At 29.4% G+C, this 20,605-nt stretch overlaps 1 protein-coding gene across 3 annotated transcripts; it reads left to right on the top strand.

Moving 5' to 3' along the window:
- The first annotated feature begins 212 nt into the window (after nt 1-212).
- On the top strand, nt 213-12,707 carry LOC134700246 (uncharacterized). Of its 3 annotated transcripts, XM_063561604.1 has the most exons (3): nt 1,210-1,395; nt 1,966-2,196; nt 7,882-12,707. In XM_063561604.1, exons 2-3 carry the CDS (start codon nt 2,065-2,067, stop codon nt 10,264-10,266), a joined length of 2,517 nt encoding a protein of 838 aa, XP_063417674.1. In that variant the 5' UTR covers nt 1,210-1,395; nt 1,966-2,064; the 3' UTR covers nt 10,267-12,707. The 3 variants fall into 3 exon arrangements, with proteins under 3 accessions (XP_063417675.1, XP_063417674.1, XP_063417676.1); XM_063561605.1 differs by lacking the exons at nt 1,210-1,395; nt 1,966-2,196 and adding an exon at nt 213-963; XM_063561606.1 differs by having other exon boundaries at nt 1,210-2,196; nt 10,919-12,707.
- Nucleotides 12,708-20,605: the final 7,898 nt, after the last annotated feature.

Raw genomic sequence — 20,605 nt, forward strand, 5'->3', positions numbered from 1 at the left:
TGTCTCTTGTGTTTATGTTAGTTTTTTAATGGTTTACACCGATATGATTCTCAACTGATTTTGATTGCTTGATTGATAGTCTAACAGAAGAACCCTTCCCAACAACAAAAATAAAACAACTATTAACTATTTGTTTTTTTTAGAGAAGAAGAAGTGGATTCGTATAATTTATTTTTCAAATGAGATTTTCTGTGTGGTCTGTATATAGTGAAGGAAAAATAGACAAAATATGGAAATTTTATATTTCCATTAAAAGAAAGAGAAAGAATGCTTAATTTGAATAAAAGGAAATATTATAGATTTTATAAGAAAGTAAAATTATAATGCTTAATTTATAAAGAAAGTTCATACTAGAAGAATTGAATAAAATTAATGTAACCCTATAAATTGGATTTATGTTGAAGAATATAATTTTAAATATTAACTAAAGTTGGAAACTTGTAAATAGAATTAAAAGTTAATTATATACTTTCACAGATATTTTGTATATAGTATTACGTAAAGTTTTATATCAAAGAGCATGTTAATTAAGTCTCTTTTGTAAGTATTGGATGTCAAATACTTTTAACTAATAAAGACTTTTATAAAGTAAATAGACAAATCCTAGTAAAAGATGTCAATTGTATTTGGGAAGTATTTAGATTTAAAGGAACAAAGGGAATTATTTATCTTCTTTGTTTATAGGTAAAAGTTCGATAATCCGTTTACTAGGGACGCTAAGAATTAAGTCAAATTGATTGACAAAAGCTTAAATGGTCAGCAGGTAATTAATGACCAATGAAATAAATTATGGGAAGTCTTTTAAATTATTATTTGGCATTTCATTGGAGAAAATAGAAGAAGTTCTTAAATCCAAAGGTCATGTGACTAAAATTTCGAATATCCAAAATTATGTTTTAGCGTCACTTGATCTTTGGAACCTGAAAATAAAACATCATTTTACAGAACTTCTGTCTATTTTAGGTAAGTTAAAGTAACATTTAATTTAGCATATGATTTTGAAATAAATAAGTTAATACTAAATTTATAATTAACTTGGGTTAAGATTTATTAATATCTGTTGTACTTTAAGGACAAATTGTATAAATGTTTTAAATACAAAATGGACTCTTGAAAAGGTCTTATAATGTAAAGTTATTTGTAAATAAGTTTTATGTTAAATGTGAATTATTATAAGTTTTAAAGATATTAGTTTTAAAAGTTATTACGGAACTTATCATATTTACTCCGGAATAAGTTTTATAATTACTTAGTCCATGGGAGATAATTTTGAGTGTAAATTCATATCGCTAAATATTCTGAACACGCACAATCTTCAAAACCCTAATTTTACTGAATACTTAAATAAGTTTGACTTGCAGAAGTTGCAGAAATGTTTGAAGCCTGGAGACTGAGGTATTCATTATGTAATGTAGCTGTATTGTGATTTAATTTGTTAATATTTTGAATGCTTAGAATTGAGGTTGTTTTGATAGTAAAAATACATAACATTACTTTTATTTTATTAGCAAGTCTTACATACAACATTTTAATTATTAGAAATATAAAGTCCCCTTTTCAATTTAGAGTTTTAAGTACATGTACCTCTTTTGATTAGTAAGTTAACTTGAATTCAGGAAAAGGTAATTATTAAGAAACAATATTGATTTAGTATTATGAATTATCTGGCATGTTGAAAGAAATATATTTAGTTATGCGAGTTAAGCTCTTGAGTTAGGTCCACCCCTTTTTAACATATTTAATGAAATATAACTATTGAAAGTTACAGAGTTAATTCCCCTGATGAGTTATTCCCCTTTGAAATAAGTTGTATGTGAGACTGTAAAGGTTCATCATTGTTAATTGATTTATTGATGCATGATTTATTTGTAATTGATTGTAACTGTTTATTGAATATACAATGTAGACTTGATCTTTGGAACCTGAAAATAAAACATCATTTTACAGAACTTCTGTCTATTTTAGTAACCTGCAAAACAGAAAACAAAAACCCCCCTACAATCAGCACAACAGTTTATGGTGGAGGCAAAAGGGAACGAACCAGTACCTCATAGATAAAGACACATGAGTAAGCCATCAAACTACTTACTTCGATCTGCAGGCTTAATTCCAGAGGAAACCGCTGAAGAATTACTAGTAGTCGATCTTGCTGCAGAACAGAACATACCCGTTAGAATCAACATGCCAGGTGAAGAGGTAAATATTGTTCAATCAATACCTGTACAGCCAAACAAATTCAGTGGCAACATAAAATCAGACAATTGGGTGAGACAATTCATCAGATGGAAAAATCTACAAAAAATATCTGATGAGCAAGCTTGTTATGCTTTACCCTTCTATCTTGAAGGAGCCGCAAAGACATGGTTTGAAGGATTGGCTGAACCAATTCAAGCTAACTTTGATCAATTAACAACAGCATTGAAGGATAGGTTTAAAAACACATATGAAGATGATGATATTCTTCTAGCACAGCTCCCAACAGAAAAGGCCGTAGAATTTTTAGATAGGTTGCAAATTAAAGCAAACAATCAAAACATTCCCGAACATTTATTGTTAAGAATTGCAAAGAAAGGATTTCAAGCATCATTAAAATCCGTTATAGTCCAAAGAGACCCTAAAACAATTGATGAGTTAAGAACAGCAGCTATAATTGCTGAAAAATGTCATCTAGAAAAAGAAAACGAGAAAACACAAGTCAGTGCTATATCAAATGAAAACTTTCAATTTTTACAAGATACTATCAATGTTCTAACTAAGAAGGTAGAAAATTTAGATGTACAAGGGGAAAATAAGCGGCAACAACCCAACAACAACTTTGGCAATAGTTATCAAAATTGGGACAATCAGGGCAATAGTATGAATAGTCAACAAAATTGGGTCCCAAGACAAAGTAGTAATTGGGGTCAACCAAATAGAAGTCGTGGTCAGCAAACTAGAAATTGGGGTCAGCAAAGTAGAAATTTTGACAGGAAGCCATTTCAATCTAACTCTGGTCAACAAACCCAATATTCAGGTCAAAATAAAGCTTCCTGTACAATCTGCGGTATGTACAAATGTTCAGGCAATCCAGACAATTGTTTTGCTAGAGATAAACAATGTGATCAATGTAAGAAAATAGGACATTTTGCTAAGATGTGTAGAAGTATATATAACAAGTATGGTGAAAGGATAAGGTATTAGGGACGCGCGCCCATTTTTAGGCGCTCGTCTAGAAGTGGGCATAGTGGCAGGAAACATATCAATCTAATAACACCAATGGATAGAAATAGGATTAATTTACAAATTTTAGATGTTAAAACTAATGGACTTGTAGATACAGGTGCTGCAGTATCTTGTATTTCTTATGATTTAGTTAAAAAGTTTGAAAACAAAGTAAGATTAGATAGAGCAGATATTCCTAACATTTATGGAGTAGGTGGTGAAAAACATAAAGTTAAGGGCAAGGTCATGCTTCCTTTAAATTTTAAGGGATTAATCATAGATTATTCATTTTTAGTCATTGAAGACCTGCAACATCCCTTAATCTTAGGAGATGATTTTTTATTAGCAAACAAAGCAAATATTCATTATCCCACTCGTACTCTGTATTTGCATGAAGGAACTGTCCAAGTCGCTTTAATCAATACACAAGTTGGCAATGCCAGAATGGCAAAAACAATAACAATACCAGGTTCAAATATGTGTGAATTGCCTGTTATTATTCCAAGAAAATATTTAAACAAGCCTGTTATATTAGAGCCAGTTTCATATTTGGAAAAAAGTCAACTTATGGGTGCTTGTTGTTTAGTTCAAGCTACTAGGTCAAATTCAGCCTATGTGAAAATGCAAATTATTAATCCTAATAGAGATCCTGTCACTATCCCCAGAAACCAAGTTGTTGCTATGGTATCGCATGTTGATATAAAGACTTTACAAAATCTTTCAGATGTTGAAAAACAAAATATAAATACAAATAGTGTTTCTAATTTAGAAACTAAACAAAGAGAAAAATCAAAGAAAAAAAGTAAACTTGATTTTGATCTGTCATCTGCAGAGTTGACAGACATTGAAAAGCAAAAATTGAAGAAATTTTTAGACAATAATAGAAATGTCTTTGCTACTGATTTGTCAGAATTAGGCCAAACAAATATATATCAACATGAGATACAAACAACACATGAGATCCCAGTAAGAACACCTCCTTATAGAACAACTCCAGTTATGAAAGAAGAAATTCAAAAACAAGTAGATAAATTATTAGAAAATAATATAATTAAACCTTCTACATCCCCTTATAATAGTTCAGTAGTACTTGTCAAGAAGAAAGATAACTCTTTTAGGTTCACGATAGATTTTAGAAAGGTCAATGCGATTTCTAAAGCCATGTTTTATCCATTACCAAATCTAAATGATGTTTTTGATACTATAGGTGCTGTTAAACCCAAAATCTGGTCTAGTCTTGATATGGCCCAGGGATATTGGCAAATAGAATTACACCCAAATTCAAGGCATAAATCTGCCTTTGTAACTCATAATGGGGTATATGAATGGAATAGAATGCCCAATGGGTTGAAAAATAGTAGTTTTACCTTTCAAATGGTAATGTCTCAAATTTTACAAGGCTTGAATTGGAAAAATGTTCTAGTGTATGTAGATGATATTTTGATTTTTTCTGAAAATTTTGAAGAACATTTGACACACTTAAATCAAGTTTTTGACAGATTAAGGAAAGCAAATCTGACATTAAAACCTTCAAAATGCCATTTTGGTGTTTCCAAAGTCAAATATCTTGGTCATATTCTTTCTAAAAATGGAATTCAAGTTGACGAAGCCAAAATTAAATTAGTTAAAGAACATCCAATCCCTAAAACTCAACAACATGTTAGACAATTCCTAGGATTGTGTAATTATTATAGAAAATTTGTGAAAAATTACTCTAAAATTGCAGTTCCAATGAATTCTCTATTACAAAAAGATAAGCCATTTTTATGGACTGCTGAATGCCAAAAATCATTTGAAACTCTTCAAAATGCTCTTACTACAGCTCCAATTTTGGCCTTCCCTGATCTATCAAAATCATTTACCTTAACATGTGATGCCTCAGGGTCTGCTATTGGGTATATTTTAGGACAAGTTGATGAAAATAAACGTGAACGTGTTATTTCATATGGTGGGAGAGCTTTGAAAAATGAAGAAAAAAATTGGACTATTAGTGAAAAAGAATGTTTGGCAGTTTTAGAAGGGATAAAACAACATAAAGTTTACTTATTAAACAATAAATTTACAGTTTTCACAGACCACAAAGCATTAATATGGCTTCACAAATCAAAAGATACAAATTCAAAACTAGGTCGTTGGGCTTTACAATTACAGGATTTTGATTTTGAAATCATTTATAAAGAAGGCAAAAATAATCAGAATGCTGATGCAATTTCTAGAATTCCATACCCACCCCAATCCTCTGATCTGAAGGATACGAATGAGCCAGATAATAATGACTTAGGAGAAAATCCTTATCCCATTATTAATTCAATGTCACAAAAATGTTCTCAAAATGAAAATCAAAAAATTAGTGATGGATACATTGAAATGAGATTTGAATATGGACATGATGATCCGATAGTTGCTTCAATTGTTGAAAATAAAATTGATAATCTATCAGATGTTTCAAAATTACAAAGAGAATGCCCAGAATTAACTGACATCATTACATTTTTAGAAAATGGCACTTTACCAAAAGATGAAAAGAAAGCTAAAACTGTTTATTTTGATAAAGATAACTATAGACTTGGCCAAGATGGTGAATTAATTCATCAATGGTGGCCTAGAACTAAGGGTGTACCTAGAATAGAAGCAATGATAGAACAATTGGTTTTGCCTAAAATATTAAGGGAGGATGCTTTATTATCCTATCATGACTGTAAAGCTGGAGGTGGCCATGCAGGTATTAAGAAAACTTATGCTGCTTTACATCTGAAATATTATTGGCCAGGAATGTATCAACAAGTTTACTCTTATGTAATATCTTGTGATAAATGTCAAAGAGCAAAGAGGCCAGCACATAAACAACCAGCTCCCCTTATGCCATTGCCCGTAACTGATACTTTTGATCGTTGGCATATGGATATTTTGACTACACTTCCTACTACAAAAGAAGGCTATAAACATATTTTATTGATAGTTGATAGTTTTTCAAAATGGTCAGAGGCATTCCCCCTTAAAACTCAAGAAGCTACAGAAATAGCCCATATTCTTTACAATCAGGTGTTCACAAGATTTGGTTGCCCAGCTAGCCTGACAAGTGATAGAGGTCAAAATTTTTGCTCAAAGCTTATTCAAGCCTTATGTGAACTTTTTCAAGTTACACGACACCATACTAGTTCATACCATCCCCAGTCAAACTCAACATGTGAACGTATGAACAGTACTATAGGTCAAATTTTAAGAACTTATTGTGATCAAAATCAAATGAATTGGGCAGACTTAATCCCCAGTGTTATGATGGCTATAAGAATGTCACCAAATACTGAATCTACAGGATTCTCCCCTTATCATATGGTTTTTGGAAAGGAAATGAATATTCCTTTTGATATTTCTGTACTTCCAAAAGACAACATGTCTAAATCTGCTAAGGAACATTTGCATCAATTGATAGATCACTTGAAAATAGTTAAAAAAGTTTGTAAGCAAAACTTACAAAAATCTCAAGAAAAATCCAAACAGTACTATGACAAACGATCAAAGGAACCAAATTTTAGAGTAGGTGATAGGGTCCTGCTTCAATGTATGAAAGTTCCAAAAGGACTTTCACCAAAATTACATGCAAAATGGATAGGTCCATATTACATTACGAATGTAGGTCAAAATAATACTTATAAGCTAAGAAGAATGTCAGATCATAAAATTGTTAAGTCCAGAATCCATGCAAATAGGATAAAACCATATGAAGACCCAAGAAATGTTAGGGAACCAGTTAGACAAAATAATGATGATTTAAATGATAACAGTTCTCAAAATGATGATAGCATAGACATAGACAAAAATGATGATGAAACTCAATTGCCAAATAATGTAGATGATCCAAATTTAGGGCAAGATAACCAAAATGATATTGATGACAATGATCAAACACAAAGTGAAACTGATAATGACAGTGAATTTTTAGCAGAAAAATTAGTTGCCAAAAAGAAAAGAAATGGTAAAAATTATTATAGAGTTAAGTGGGTTGGTTATAAAAAGACCACATGGGTCGCAGAAGAAGATATAGGTGAAGGCTTACTAGTAGAATTTTATACAAAATACACTAAAAGTGGCAAATTAAGAAAAAAGAAACAAAGCAGTTGTTTTACAAAAGCAAATATGGAATAAATAAAAATAGGATGTATATAAAAAAAAAAAAAAAGCAAATGAAAATAAGCTATATATGGCATAAATAGAATATGATGTATAATTATAAAGATAAAGCAAATAAATGGAAATATGAAGTAACTTGAGAAATGAATTGCAATTTACTAGCAAGTAGTTAAAAATAATAAAAATAAAAAAAATACCATCTCAATATAGTGAATAAAAGCATAAAATTTGAAATTGATAATAATTATGTGCGCACATAAATATCAAGAATAATAAGAAACCAGTATAATATTAAAGCAATTAAATAAAAAGAATAAAAAGAAAAACATCTTAATGATTTGATAAATCAACCTTATTATATTTGAATGTAAAATGCCTTATTCTAATGTGTGTTATAACTTCAATAACAACTTAATTGCTCACATATATATAACAAAGTAATTTGAACTAGTTAAAACCATAAGAATTTAAGTTCCTTAAATTAGTGCTAAATGAAGTGTACAATTCATTATAACTTGGCTTTAACAAACTTTAAATTATATGTTGTAGGTGACCAGACAGGTACTACCAAGCTTTAGACCATTTGTTACAACATTGAAAGTTATTTTCATGCTGGCAGTTCTTTTGAACATACCTCAATCTAAGGCAAATTCAATATTACGGTTGAACTATGGAATCCTATTTGAAAAACAAGCTAATGTGCATTTTAGCAATGATGTATGGATGCATACATTTCAAATAAGATTACCTGTTAAAAAAGGGATGAAATTGATTAGTCCCTGTAAAGGAAAAGACTTTTGCGAAAATTTTAATAAGCTAGCAAATGAATTGAATATACTCCAACTGCAAACAACAAGAGAACTTAACCAAACAATAACCACTTTGAAGAACATTATTCCAACTAAAAGCAAAAATAATAATAGGAAAAAGAAGGCAATCTTAGGATTTATTGGAGAATTATCGAAATCAATATTTGGTACAGCTACTGTTTCTGATGTAAAACTCCTAGCTCAGCATATCAATGCACTAACAACAAGAACTGTAAAATTGACCAAAGAAATGGCTATTCACTCAGATCACCAGTCTTCATTTATGTCAATAATAAATAAAAGAATTTCAAACATTGTTAATGAAATGAAAGACACTCATGATGAAATAGATTTGTTGCAAAATGTTATAAGGAATAACACAAAGGCACTTGAGAAATTATTTTTTACTATATCTAACACAATTTTAAATACGATTACTCTAAATACAGAAGTTAAACACAAATTAAATGATTTGAAACTAGGAATTTTCAGTTTAGTTGAAGGAAAATTATCTCCCTTGTTGATTAAACCAGCAACTTTAAGAAAATCTTTGAAACAAATTGAAATGCAATTGCATCAAAAATATCCAGGATTTTATATTGTTCAAAAAAATATAAACTATTATTATTCATCCCAAAATTTTGTATACTCCAAAAAAGGATCAGATATTTTTATTATGATAAAAATCCCAATAGCGTATAAAATGGCAAAATTTGAATTATTTTCAGTCACTGCTCTTCCAGTCCCAGTAAACACATCCTTGCATGCTACCCAATTAATGGATGCCCCTGAATACTTAGCTTTGTCCAATGATAAGAAGACATATTTACCCCTTACAAGTCAACAAATTATGAAATGCAAGAATTACAATAACAATATGTATTGTCCATTATTACAATCATTTTCTGGAAGTGGAGATTCATGTATAGTATCTATTTTTAATAATGATAAAGATAAAGTACAATCATTGTGTGATTTTAGATTTTTACACAACAAAATAATGCCAAAAATTATGTATTTGAACTCTTCTGCAATAGTTATATATAAAATCCCACAAATTTCAATAGATTGTTCAGGAAAACAAATTTTTCATGAAGGTTGTGATTTTTGCATTATGAATATTCCTTGTCAATGTTCAATTGCCACAAAATTATTAAGTTATCCCCCTTCAATTACTTCATGCAAAAGGTCAAATAATATTACAGTTGTCCATCCCATAAATCTAGCATTGCTACAACAATTTTTTACTGCAAAACAATTGATAGAAATAAATGGTAGTTCTACATTTGTAGAAAAGATGAGTATTAATGTTCCAGACTTTAAAATTTATAATCATTCATATTCTTCATTTTTGGTAAAAGATCAACAAGACCATCTTAGTTTAAAGAAAATGGCTAAAGTTGCTAAAAAGGAAGGAATTATTTTTCAAGATTTGGCAGAGCCTTTATTAGATGGTCAGATAGATATAGAAAATAATTGGCCAAATCTTAATGGTACACTTGGTTTAATTGGAACTTCTTTAGCCAGCATTACATTTATTTACTGTATTTGGTCATTTTTCAAAATTAGAACATTAACAACAACAATTTTGATTTTAGAAAGAACTATTAATGCTCATTCTGCTTCCATACCATCTTTTATTTTTAAACCAGAAACCACAACCACTAGCTCTGTAATATCTCACATGTTTGATCAGGAATTTAATATGAATCATATTTTAGTAATTATAATTGGTATTTTAATTATATTTATTGGACTTATATTATTTAAAAGAAGAAAATCGAAATCACACTTTACGTATTTAATGATGGAAATTACAACTGGAACTTCTTGTCTTCAAGTTCCCCTTATTAAGATGCCACTATGTCCTGCTTATTGGGAAATTAGTATGCCCCCTTCTGTAGAGTCACTAGAGGTTGTTGGTACTTTTCAACCAACTTTATTAATTAAATGGGATGAATTTTTGATCAAAAACAAAATAAATGAAAAATCATTAACTGTTCCTAAGATGATCAGATTGCCACTCTTTCAAAGTTTACAACTAAAACAAATTTTGAAACAACCATACTGTGTGTATATACTTCTAGTCCATCAAAACCTATTTAAAGTTTTAAATCACGAATAAGGTCTTTTTTGCCTGACGAATTTTCTACCTTAAATTTTTTTTTTTTCTTCTCTTTCAATATTGTTAAGTGGTATAGTGATATAGGACATCAAAGCATGACTTGTGCCGTGGATATTCAAAAAGGACATCGAAGGAATCAACAATATTTCGGACAACAACAATATAGAATTCGTACATAATGGAGGACACCGTGTGCTATCTCATAAAATTATCATGGATTATGTAATCACAGATTATCAGCATTGTGAATTTATCAATATATGGAAAAAAGTGAATTTGTGATGAAATAACAAAAAGTGAATTTGTGATGTGATAACAAAAAGTGAAAAGGTGAATGTCACCATACTATATAAAAGGATTATTGAGTGTTTATATTAATAAAAATGAAATACAAATTGCATGAATGATTTACTCTAACCAAACAAAAATGATATTATATTCTAAATTCATCCCAAGATAACTAGTTGAATCCTTAACAAATCTTGTATTAGGTATATTTATAGTAATATTTTTGTTTGCTCCTTGCATGCTTAATTAACAATACACTTATGATCATTTATTAATCCAAATGTGTATGTATATTTTAATATTATATAGTCCTTTAATTTCTTTTATTATTATTACTATTATTTTTTTTTGTTTGTTTCTATAGATGTTCAACCACACATATTTCTTCTCTTCAAGTCGGGGAAAATGTTTTAAAGAACACATAAGATGCAAAGAAATTTTTGTTAAGCCAGGAGCTAAATTAGAAGAACTAGCAAATTTTGCTTACCAAAGACTGCATGCAGTTCAACAACCCAAAATAGTTTATATAATGGCAGGGATACCAGATATCTGCACCAAAACTAAAGCCCCAGCATACGAAGAAAGTTTTTACAATTTAGAGGACAATGATAAATTATTAACTATGAAAAATATTTTCAGTCAAACAAGAACAAAATTAGAATCCATCAATTGTAAGGTTGTTTTTGTAACCATAACCACCATGAGTTTTCATGACTGGAATTTACATAGACTTAAATGTCATAAAACATCAAAATTATTATATTTAACTCAATATGTTGACATGCAAAATCAACTCAATTCAGTTCTTCACCAGCTGAACAAATTCATAACAGCTTCAAATGAAGATAATGATGTAGTTACACCATTTCTTCATACTTATGTACATAAAATTATGGGAGAAAGACATTATTATAGCTACTCAAAATTGGTTGATGGTGTCCATCCATCTGCAGCCTTAGCAGAAAAATGGCGAAAATATTTAAAAAGAATTATGAAGATCAATGAAAGACTTTTAATGGAATAATCAAAATTATAGTGGAAGCATCTATAGAACAAACATTGTATATATTTCATTTATAAATATTATGTATTTTTTTTAACACATATGCATAGATATAACTTTGTAGGAACAAAGTCTTCAGTTCCATAGGGTTATATAGTGAAGGAAAAATAGACAAAATATGGAAATTTTATATTTCCATTAAAAGAAAGAGAAAGAATGCTTAATTTGAATAAAAGGAAATATTATAGATTTTATAAGAAAGTAAAATTATAATGCTTAATTTATAAAGAAAGTTCATACTAGAAGAATTGAATAAAATTAATGTAACCCTATAAATTGGATTTATGTTGAAGAATATAATTTTAAATATTAACTAAAGTTGGAAACTTGTAAATAGAATTAAAAGTTAATTATATACTTTCACAGATATTTTGTATATAGTATTACGTAAAGTTTTATATCAAAGAGCATGTTAATTAAGTCTCTTTTGTAAGTATTGGATGTCAAATACTTTTAACTAATAAAGACTTTTATAAAGTAAATAGACAAATCCTAGTAAAAGATGTCAATTGTATTTGGGAAGTATTTAGATTTAAAGGAACAAAGGGAATTATTTATCTTCTTTGTTTATAGGTAAAAGTTCGATAATCCGTTTACTAGGGACGCTAAGAATTAAGTCAAATTGATTGACAAAAGCTTAAATGGTCAGCAGGTAATTAATGACCAATGAAATAAATTATGGGAAGTCTTTTAAATTATTATTTGGCATTTCATTGGAGAAAATAGAAGAAGTTCTTAAATCCAAAGGTCATGTGACTAAAATTTCGAATATCCAAAATTATGTTTTAGCGTCACTTGATCTTTGGAACCTGAAAATAAAACATCATTTTACAGAACTTCTGTCTATTTTAGGTAAGTTAAAGTAACATTTAATTTAGCATATGATTTTGAAATAAATAAGTTAATACTAAATTTATAATTAACTTGGGTTAAGATTTATTAATATCTGTTGTACTTTAAGGACAAATTGTATAAATGTTTTAAATACAAAATGGACTCTTGAAAAGGTCTTATAATGTAAAGTTATTTGTAAATAAGTTTTATGTTAAATGTGAATTATTATAAGTTTTAAAGATATTAGTTTTAAAAGTTATTACGGAACTTATCATATTTACTCCGGAATAAGTTTTATAATTACTTAGTCCATGGGAGATAATTTTGAGTGTAAATTCATATCGCTAAATATTCTGAACACGCACAATCTTCAAAACCCTAATTTTACTGAATACTTAAATAAGTTTGACTTGCAGAAGTTGCAGAAATGTTTGAAGCCTGGAGACTGAGGTATTCATTATGTAATGTAGCTGTATTGTGATTTAATTTGTTAATATTTTGAATGCTTAGAATTGAGGTTGTTTTGATAGTAAAAATACATAACATTACTTTTATTTTATTAGCAAGTCTTACATACAACATTTTAATTATTAGAAATATAAAGTCCCCTTTTCAATTTAGAGTTTTAAGTACATGTACCTCTTTTGATTAGTAAGTTAACTTGAATTCAGGAAAAGGTAATTATTAAGAAACAATATTGATTTAGTATTATGAATTATCTGGCATGTTGAAAGAAATATATTTAGTTATGCGAGTTAAGCTCTTGAGTTAGGTCCACCCCTTTTTAACATATTTAATGAAATATAACTATTGAAAGTTACAGAGTTAATTCCCCTGATGAGTTATTCCCCTTTGAAATAAGTTGTATGTGAGACTGTAAAGGTTCATCATTGTTAATTGATTTATTGATGCATGATTTATTTGTAATTGATTGTAACTGTTTATTGAATATACAATGTAGACTTGATCTTTGGAACCTGAAAATAAAACATCATTTTACAGAACTTCTGTCTATTTTAGTAACCTGCAAAACAGAAAACAAAAACCCCCCTACAATCAGCACAACATGTACATGCTTGTCCTAAGTCAGGAGCCTGTAATTCAGTGGTTGTTGTTCATGATTGAAAATAATCAAAATTGCTGGTTAAGCTCAATAAAAAATATTCTCAAGAAATTAAATATGTTCAACTCTAATGAGTCAGAATTAACTCAATTACATGTTTCTATGAAAAATGGTGATATCCAAAGGATAATAAAATCTACTAAAAGTAAGTTTGAATCTAGATGGTTTCAACAACTTCAAACCAGGGAGAAACTGAGAACATATAGAACTTTCAAAAACATTTTCAAATTTGAAAATTATCTTGTTAATATTTGTAACGAAAATGATAAATATAACACGAGTAGATATAGAACCAGCAATCATAGACTGCAAATTGAATTGGGTAAATATACAATACCAAAAACACCTGTTAATGACAGAACATGTAAGAACTGTTCCTCTTGTGAAGTAGAAGATGAAAAACACATTTTATTAGATTGCCAAAAATATTTTACTATTAGGCAAACCTATATAGACATTTGCTATAATAAGAATGAACACAGATAACACATTTATTTGGCTTATGAGTAATGAACATGCCAATGTATGTAGAAATATATCTAGATTTCCAAGTTTGAGTATATTTTACAAAACTGATAGCAAAGCAACAGAAAAATTATCATCTTAGTGTTCTGTCATATATATATATATATATTTATTTGTTGTATGGATATGGTAACTTAATAGAGTATTTACATAAGAACAGGGTTGTCTCCCTTGATATTTATCATACCATATAATATAATATTTCCTTTTTATGTGTGTATTAGATCTCTTTGTCAGCTATAACTCTTTCTCAATATTTATGTACATATGCATTTATATTGTTTTTTTTATGCTCTTTGTGAGTTTTCTTGAATAAAATAATTTGAATTTGAATTTGAATTTATTGCTGTAAGTCATAATTTTATGGAAGTCATATTTGTTTTTAGTTTATTGTTTTGTAAACATTTTATTTCTCGGTTGAATTTTTTTACGTTTATTGCATCGGCTCCTTCAATGCTTGTTATTTGGTTTGGGTCTTGCTCCGGCATAGTTGGAGATCGGTCATATGATGACCTATATTTGTGAACTACTACATCATTTAGCCTCTGGTGAGGAATGGTCTTACTGGCAATCATACAATTGCAACCTCTTCTAATTTTGATTTTTGGGTAAGTTTGGTTACAAAACTGCAGAATAGTCTTTTTTTATTTATAAAAGGAGATGTGGGCTATATATATGCCAATGCTGCAGCACACAAACAAGAGGAATATAAAGGGCTATATATATATATATATATATACGGTCTTCAAAAACAGGAAGTAAACTATTCATGCTGATCTCTTTTGATAAAAAGAGTTCTGGAACCAATCAAAGCAGAGATTCTCTTTACAACAACCAAAGTATGACGGATCTGTGTTTTTTTTTTAAAATGGAAAAAGAAAAATACAGTGGTTTTATAAATGTCAAAAAATATATCTTCATGCACTTGACAAAACAATTTGAAAAAAGATCTCATAACTTAAATTCTACCAGTTATTATCAATTAGTTCCTGTAGTGTGACAATCCCTGGAAATGAAACTATGATTGAAAATTTGAGTACAACTGGAAACTATAATAAGATATTTCCTTGTACTTCTTTATTTAAAAATATTCTTAAGAGTGTACACTTTTCAGTAAAACTTTTGGAGAATCTTCAATTGAAGATCGGAAGTTTTTGATCTGACCAAGTTATATGAATTTAACTTTGCAATATTAGTAATCACATATGGAATAAGATACGTGGTTGCTTGATACGATTGTTTGTAGGTGTTTCAGGTCACTTTCATCACACAGTGATCATTGTTGATTAACTACTTCAGATTGCCAATACCTCCAAAATCACAAAAAAAGTAGACTTAATTAAAATTTGATGAAAAGTAAACATATGTTGAAATGTCCATTTTTTTTCAGTTGAAGAAGACCTACACAATTTGTGTTATTGATTCACTAATTGTACATTGTACACTAATTCTGTACAAAGGAAGATAACTCCAAATTCTAAAGATGACTTTAACAATGACATCATTGATATTTTAGAACGGATAAAAGATTTCTGCACCTTCCAAAATGTATGTAATATTTCTGCACCTTGCAAAAAGTATGTAATATTTCTGCACCTTGCAAAAAGTATGTGATATTTCTGCACCTTGCAAAAAGTTTGTAATTTTCTAGACAAGTATAACATTTTGTGACAGGAATATCTGAGCATATATTTCATTGATAAACTTTTAGAAATGTTCATAGATAGATTGTATAGTATATTTTCATCAATGCACTATATTTTGTGTATTCTCAAAAAGGTAGTGATAAACCTTGGAAGATTTAGATATCTAGTCAGTAGCATAGGGTTTTGATTGCATGTCTTGCAATCTTTACCCAAAAAACGGAAGTTGGGAATGGTACAGTCTTCTTCTTCTTTAGGTTTCAAGCGATCCTTCAATTATTGAAGATTATTCGCCGGGCGTCGACTATAAAATTTATAATTTACACTTATTTAGCAACAAAAAATCAAAAATAACAAAATCAAAAAATCAACATAACGTATGTACATTTGAAAAAATAAATTGTGATAAAACTATGTACATTTGATAACAGAATAGTTAGGGATAGAATATGGGGATTAGAGCAGATTCTGAGATCATACTCTTGAATCCCTCTACCGTACTGCATGATACTATTTGTTGTGGCAGATGAATCCAATTTATAACTGTTCGTGGATAAAATGAATATTTATAACTGTCTTTAGATGTTTGTATTTGCCTAAATGAGTGTGGATTGCTATGTCTGGTTCTATTGTCAAGTGGGATCAAAAGATTATGTGTAGGAACTGCAACAATTTCATGAATAATTTTGTAAAAGAAAACAAGTCTGTATCGTAAACGCCTAATTTCGAGTGGGTACCAATTCAGGTCTGTCATCATTTCAGTAACTGAGCTGGTATTATGGAAGCGGTTGCTTCAGAAGCGTGCTGCTCTTCTCTGAACTTTTTCAATTTGTAAATTTTGTTGTTTTTGATGTGGGTCCCAAATTGTTGAGCAGTACTCTAATTTTGGTCGGACAAGAGCTTTATATGCATGAGCTTTAACTTTCGGTGATGCTATTTTTAGGTTTCTACGAATAAATCCAAGGGACTGGTTTGCTTTTGATGTCATTTTATCTATATGTTTGTCCCATTTTAAATTTGATTGAAGAGTTAGGCCTAAATATTTTGTAGAGTCAACTTTTTCTAAAGAGTGATTGTGTAATTTATAGGTAAAGTCTAAAGGTTTGCGTTTTTGAGTTACACTGAGAATGTTGCACTTGTCAGGGTGGAAATGCATGAGCCAGTCCTGCTCCCACCTGCCGGCTGCTTTCTAAGTCAGACTGTAATTTAAGTGTGTCATCTGGTTTTTTAATTTCCCTATAAATGATGCTGTCATCTGCAAACAATCTTAATGTACTGTGTTCAATATATTCTGCCAAATCATTGATGAAGATTAAAAATAAAATTGGACCAAGCACTGTGCCTTGAGGTACCCCAGATGTTACAGGAATTTTATTTGATGTTTCACCTTCAAGGACTACTGTTTGAGTTCTGTTTGTTAAGAAATCTTGAATCCAATAATATGCATTACAATTTATACCATAGAAACCAATTTTATACATGAGGTGGTGGTGTGAAACTTTATCAAATGCTTTTGCAAAATCCATTATTATGATGTCTATTTGGATGTTTTTATTATTTGAATTTGCAAGATCTTGAATAAATGATATTAGCTGAGTTTCACAGGAGCGGGAGGATCGAAAACCATGTTGTAAGTCATATAGTATTTTATTTTTTTCCAGATGTTTCATAATGCTACTAGCATACACTTGCGTGACGCCAGTCATCTGGGATCTTTCCAGAGTTCAGTGATGTTTGAAATATGATTGATAAGATGGGAGAGATAGATGATTTACACTCTTTTAAAATTTTACCATGGATGAGATCAGGCCCAGCAGCTTTGTTGATGTTGATGTTATTTAGGAGTTTTTCAATGCCTTGTTTTTGTATCTTAATATCAGGCATCTGCGGATGTTTACTGACGCCCTTGTCTGGTATTGGGTCATCTGTTACAGGTGTAAATGCTTTTTTGAACTGTTCATTTAAAATATTAGCTTTTGCTTTTGAGTCGGATGTTAGTGAGCCCTCTTTTCGGAGTGGTGGTATGTTAGAGCTTTCAGACTTTTGTGTTTTTGTGTAACTGAACAGATTTTTTGGGAAGCTCTTTGATATAGTAGTAGGGTTTTCATCAACTGGTATCCCACATATCATATTTTCAATATAATTCCAATAAGATGTTCTTTGTTGTTTTTGTATATCATGTTTTAATTTTTTAAGTTGGTCTAGTTTCCCTTTGCCTTTCAATTTGTACTTTTGATATTTTTTCTTATACTTTTTCATTTGCCGTCTAATACTGTCTGTTATCCAAGGTAAATTTTAACTATTTCTCATCATTTTCTGTGGTATGTTCTCAGTGATAGTGTTTTGTAATGAGTTTTTGAATATTTACCAAAGTGTGTTTGTATCTTCACTATCTTTTTTATGTATGATCTTTTGATATATGTTGTCTATGTCCTCTTTTATTTTTTGCCAGTTTGCATTTTTATATTTATATACTTTTCGTGGTTTGGTTTGGCATCTTTTTAGTGATAGTAAACATTCTAAATATACAATATCATGGTCTGCCTCACCTAGTGGTGGTATGGTTTCAGTTTTTTCAATGATGGCTGGATAATTTGTTAACACAAGATCTAAAATTTTATCATTTCGAGTTGGTATGTTTACAACTTGTGCTAATGAATGGTCATTTATCATATCTAAAAATTGTTGATGTTGTTTTTGGTTTGGTTTTCCAGGGATGACACTTGTTGTTTCCCAATTGATGTTTCCTAAATTAAAGTCCCCACCAATAATTATGGCTGACTTTGAGTTTACATTTATTCTACTTATGGATTCATTTAGTAAATCTAAAGATGCATCATCTGCCAAAACAAATAGTATCATGCAGTATGGTAGAGGGATTCAAGAGTATGATCTCAGAATCTGCTCTAATCCCCATATTCTATCAGACATTATTGCCTAGCTGTTGGTAATTTGTCAAGCAAATAAAAATATTGTGAAATTTAAAGTTCAAATTTCATGTCTGTTCATTAAAAGGTGTATGTTTTAATACTAAAATTGAGAATAGAAATTTGGAATGTGCCAAAGAGACAACAACCAGAACAGTTACTATTGATAATTGTTCGACTTTAAGCATACAAAGGGGGGTAACTCTAACTCATTTTTTGTTGAAAAAGTTTTTCCATTTTATTTAATAGTATATAAAATGAATATATATATACACCATTAAAATCATTCACAGGTTAATAAAAATAAAAACCATCTATACAAAAACAATAAACAACAGAGTCAACAACTATTTTACATAAATAAAAACAATACTGCTGACAGTGATATTAGAGTTCTAAAATTGAGGTTCCTAAGAGGGTACCTAGTCAAAATTAACAAAACTTACCATGTATATTACACCATATATTCAAACTATATCATATTTGGTAACTAAATAATGATAAAAAAAGCAATAACTGGCCTAAATTGTGTTTTTGTCATTATAATAACAAATTGAAGGACAATACATTTTTGGTTAATACTATAAATTCTAAAATACTTGCAATGTTTTTGTGAAAAATGCAACATGATTATAATCGCAATAATTTAAACTCTCATTTTGAAATTAATTATTTGAATTAGACAGAATTTCACTCAATATCACAAAATTTAAAATCAAATTTTAGTCTAAAATTTCAAAATCGCAATAATAATGCACGCAATAATTTCTGAATTTACAGTATATGTTTGTCATAGTAATAACAAATTGAAGGACAACAAATTTTGGTTAATTATGTATAAGGTATTGGATGAAATAAATTTCATGATTATTTGCCATGAAATTGTATCAGAAATCAGGCATCACCCTCTTGACTTGTATGTTCACCCAGTATTGGCGTTAGCACACTTTATGTACTCTTGTTTTCATAGTCTACCACAGAATGACTAGATTTTAATGCTGAAATCTTTTTCGATAGAGAATGTGGAATAATTTTGAGTCAAATTACAGAAAAAGAAATAGAAATAAGTCTGTGTTTTTTTGTTTTTTTAAGGTATTTAAAAAACTGGCATATTCTCATACGAAAAAAAAAATCTTTGAATTTTCATATGCTCTAATTGTTAAACTATGAAAAATTTACTGAATAATTAGTATGCAGAGAATTAGGGAAAATGAATAGACAATAAACATGACAAAGGATGCAAAGGGGTTTCAAAACAACCAACACAACCCCTTCCCCTTTAACAACATTTTCTGTGATAGTTAACAACTCTTTCATCATGATGTTCAATATTTGGTGGCAGGTCTAGGTACAACACTTAACCCCTTCCCCATTAATATCATTTTCTGGAAAAATAAACTAATTTTTCATAATTTTTACAATTTGGTGGCAGTTCTTTATTTCCTTTTTTAAAAAAAAAAACCAAACTCATAATACTTAATTGCTGTCATAAATGAAATCATAAATTACTTTTGTTCTACATGTACATAACAAATACAAATATCTATAAAATAAAAGTGGATGTTACTCAATTGGAAAATGGCAATATTTCATTGTCAATGTGAAAAACATTTATTATTATTATAAAAATGGTACAAACAGATCTTTTTCCTCTATCTAAAAATAGAAAATATCATTTAGGTAATTGATATGTGTTACATAAACACAAATAAAAGTATTTGCCTCTGTGTCAGTAGAAGTTCGTAATATCAATAAGTAATTTATTGCACTATTGCATCTAATCACACTTACCCGGTAGTTTCTTTTCAGATCCACTGTAAGATCAGTTTTCTGTCAAACAAGGTGAATATGCTACTGTGGATTCAGTTATTTTCGTGGGCACCAATTTTTGTGGACATTTTATTTCGTGGTTTTGCTGAAGTTTTTATACAAGCAT

The sequence above is a fragment of the Mytilus trossulus genome, unplaced genomic scaffold (assembly GCF_036588685.1).
Source record: "Mytilus trossulus isolate FHL-02 unplaced genomic scaffold, PNRI_Mtr1.1.1.hap1 h1tg000128l__unscaffolded, whole genome shotgun sequence".
Taxonomy (NCBI): domain Eukaryota; kingdom Metazoa; phylum Mollusca; class Bivalvia; order Mytilida; family Mytilidae; genus Mytilus; species Mytilus trossulus.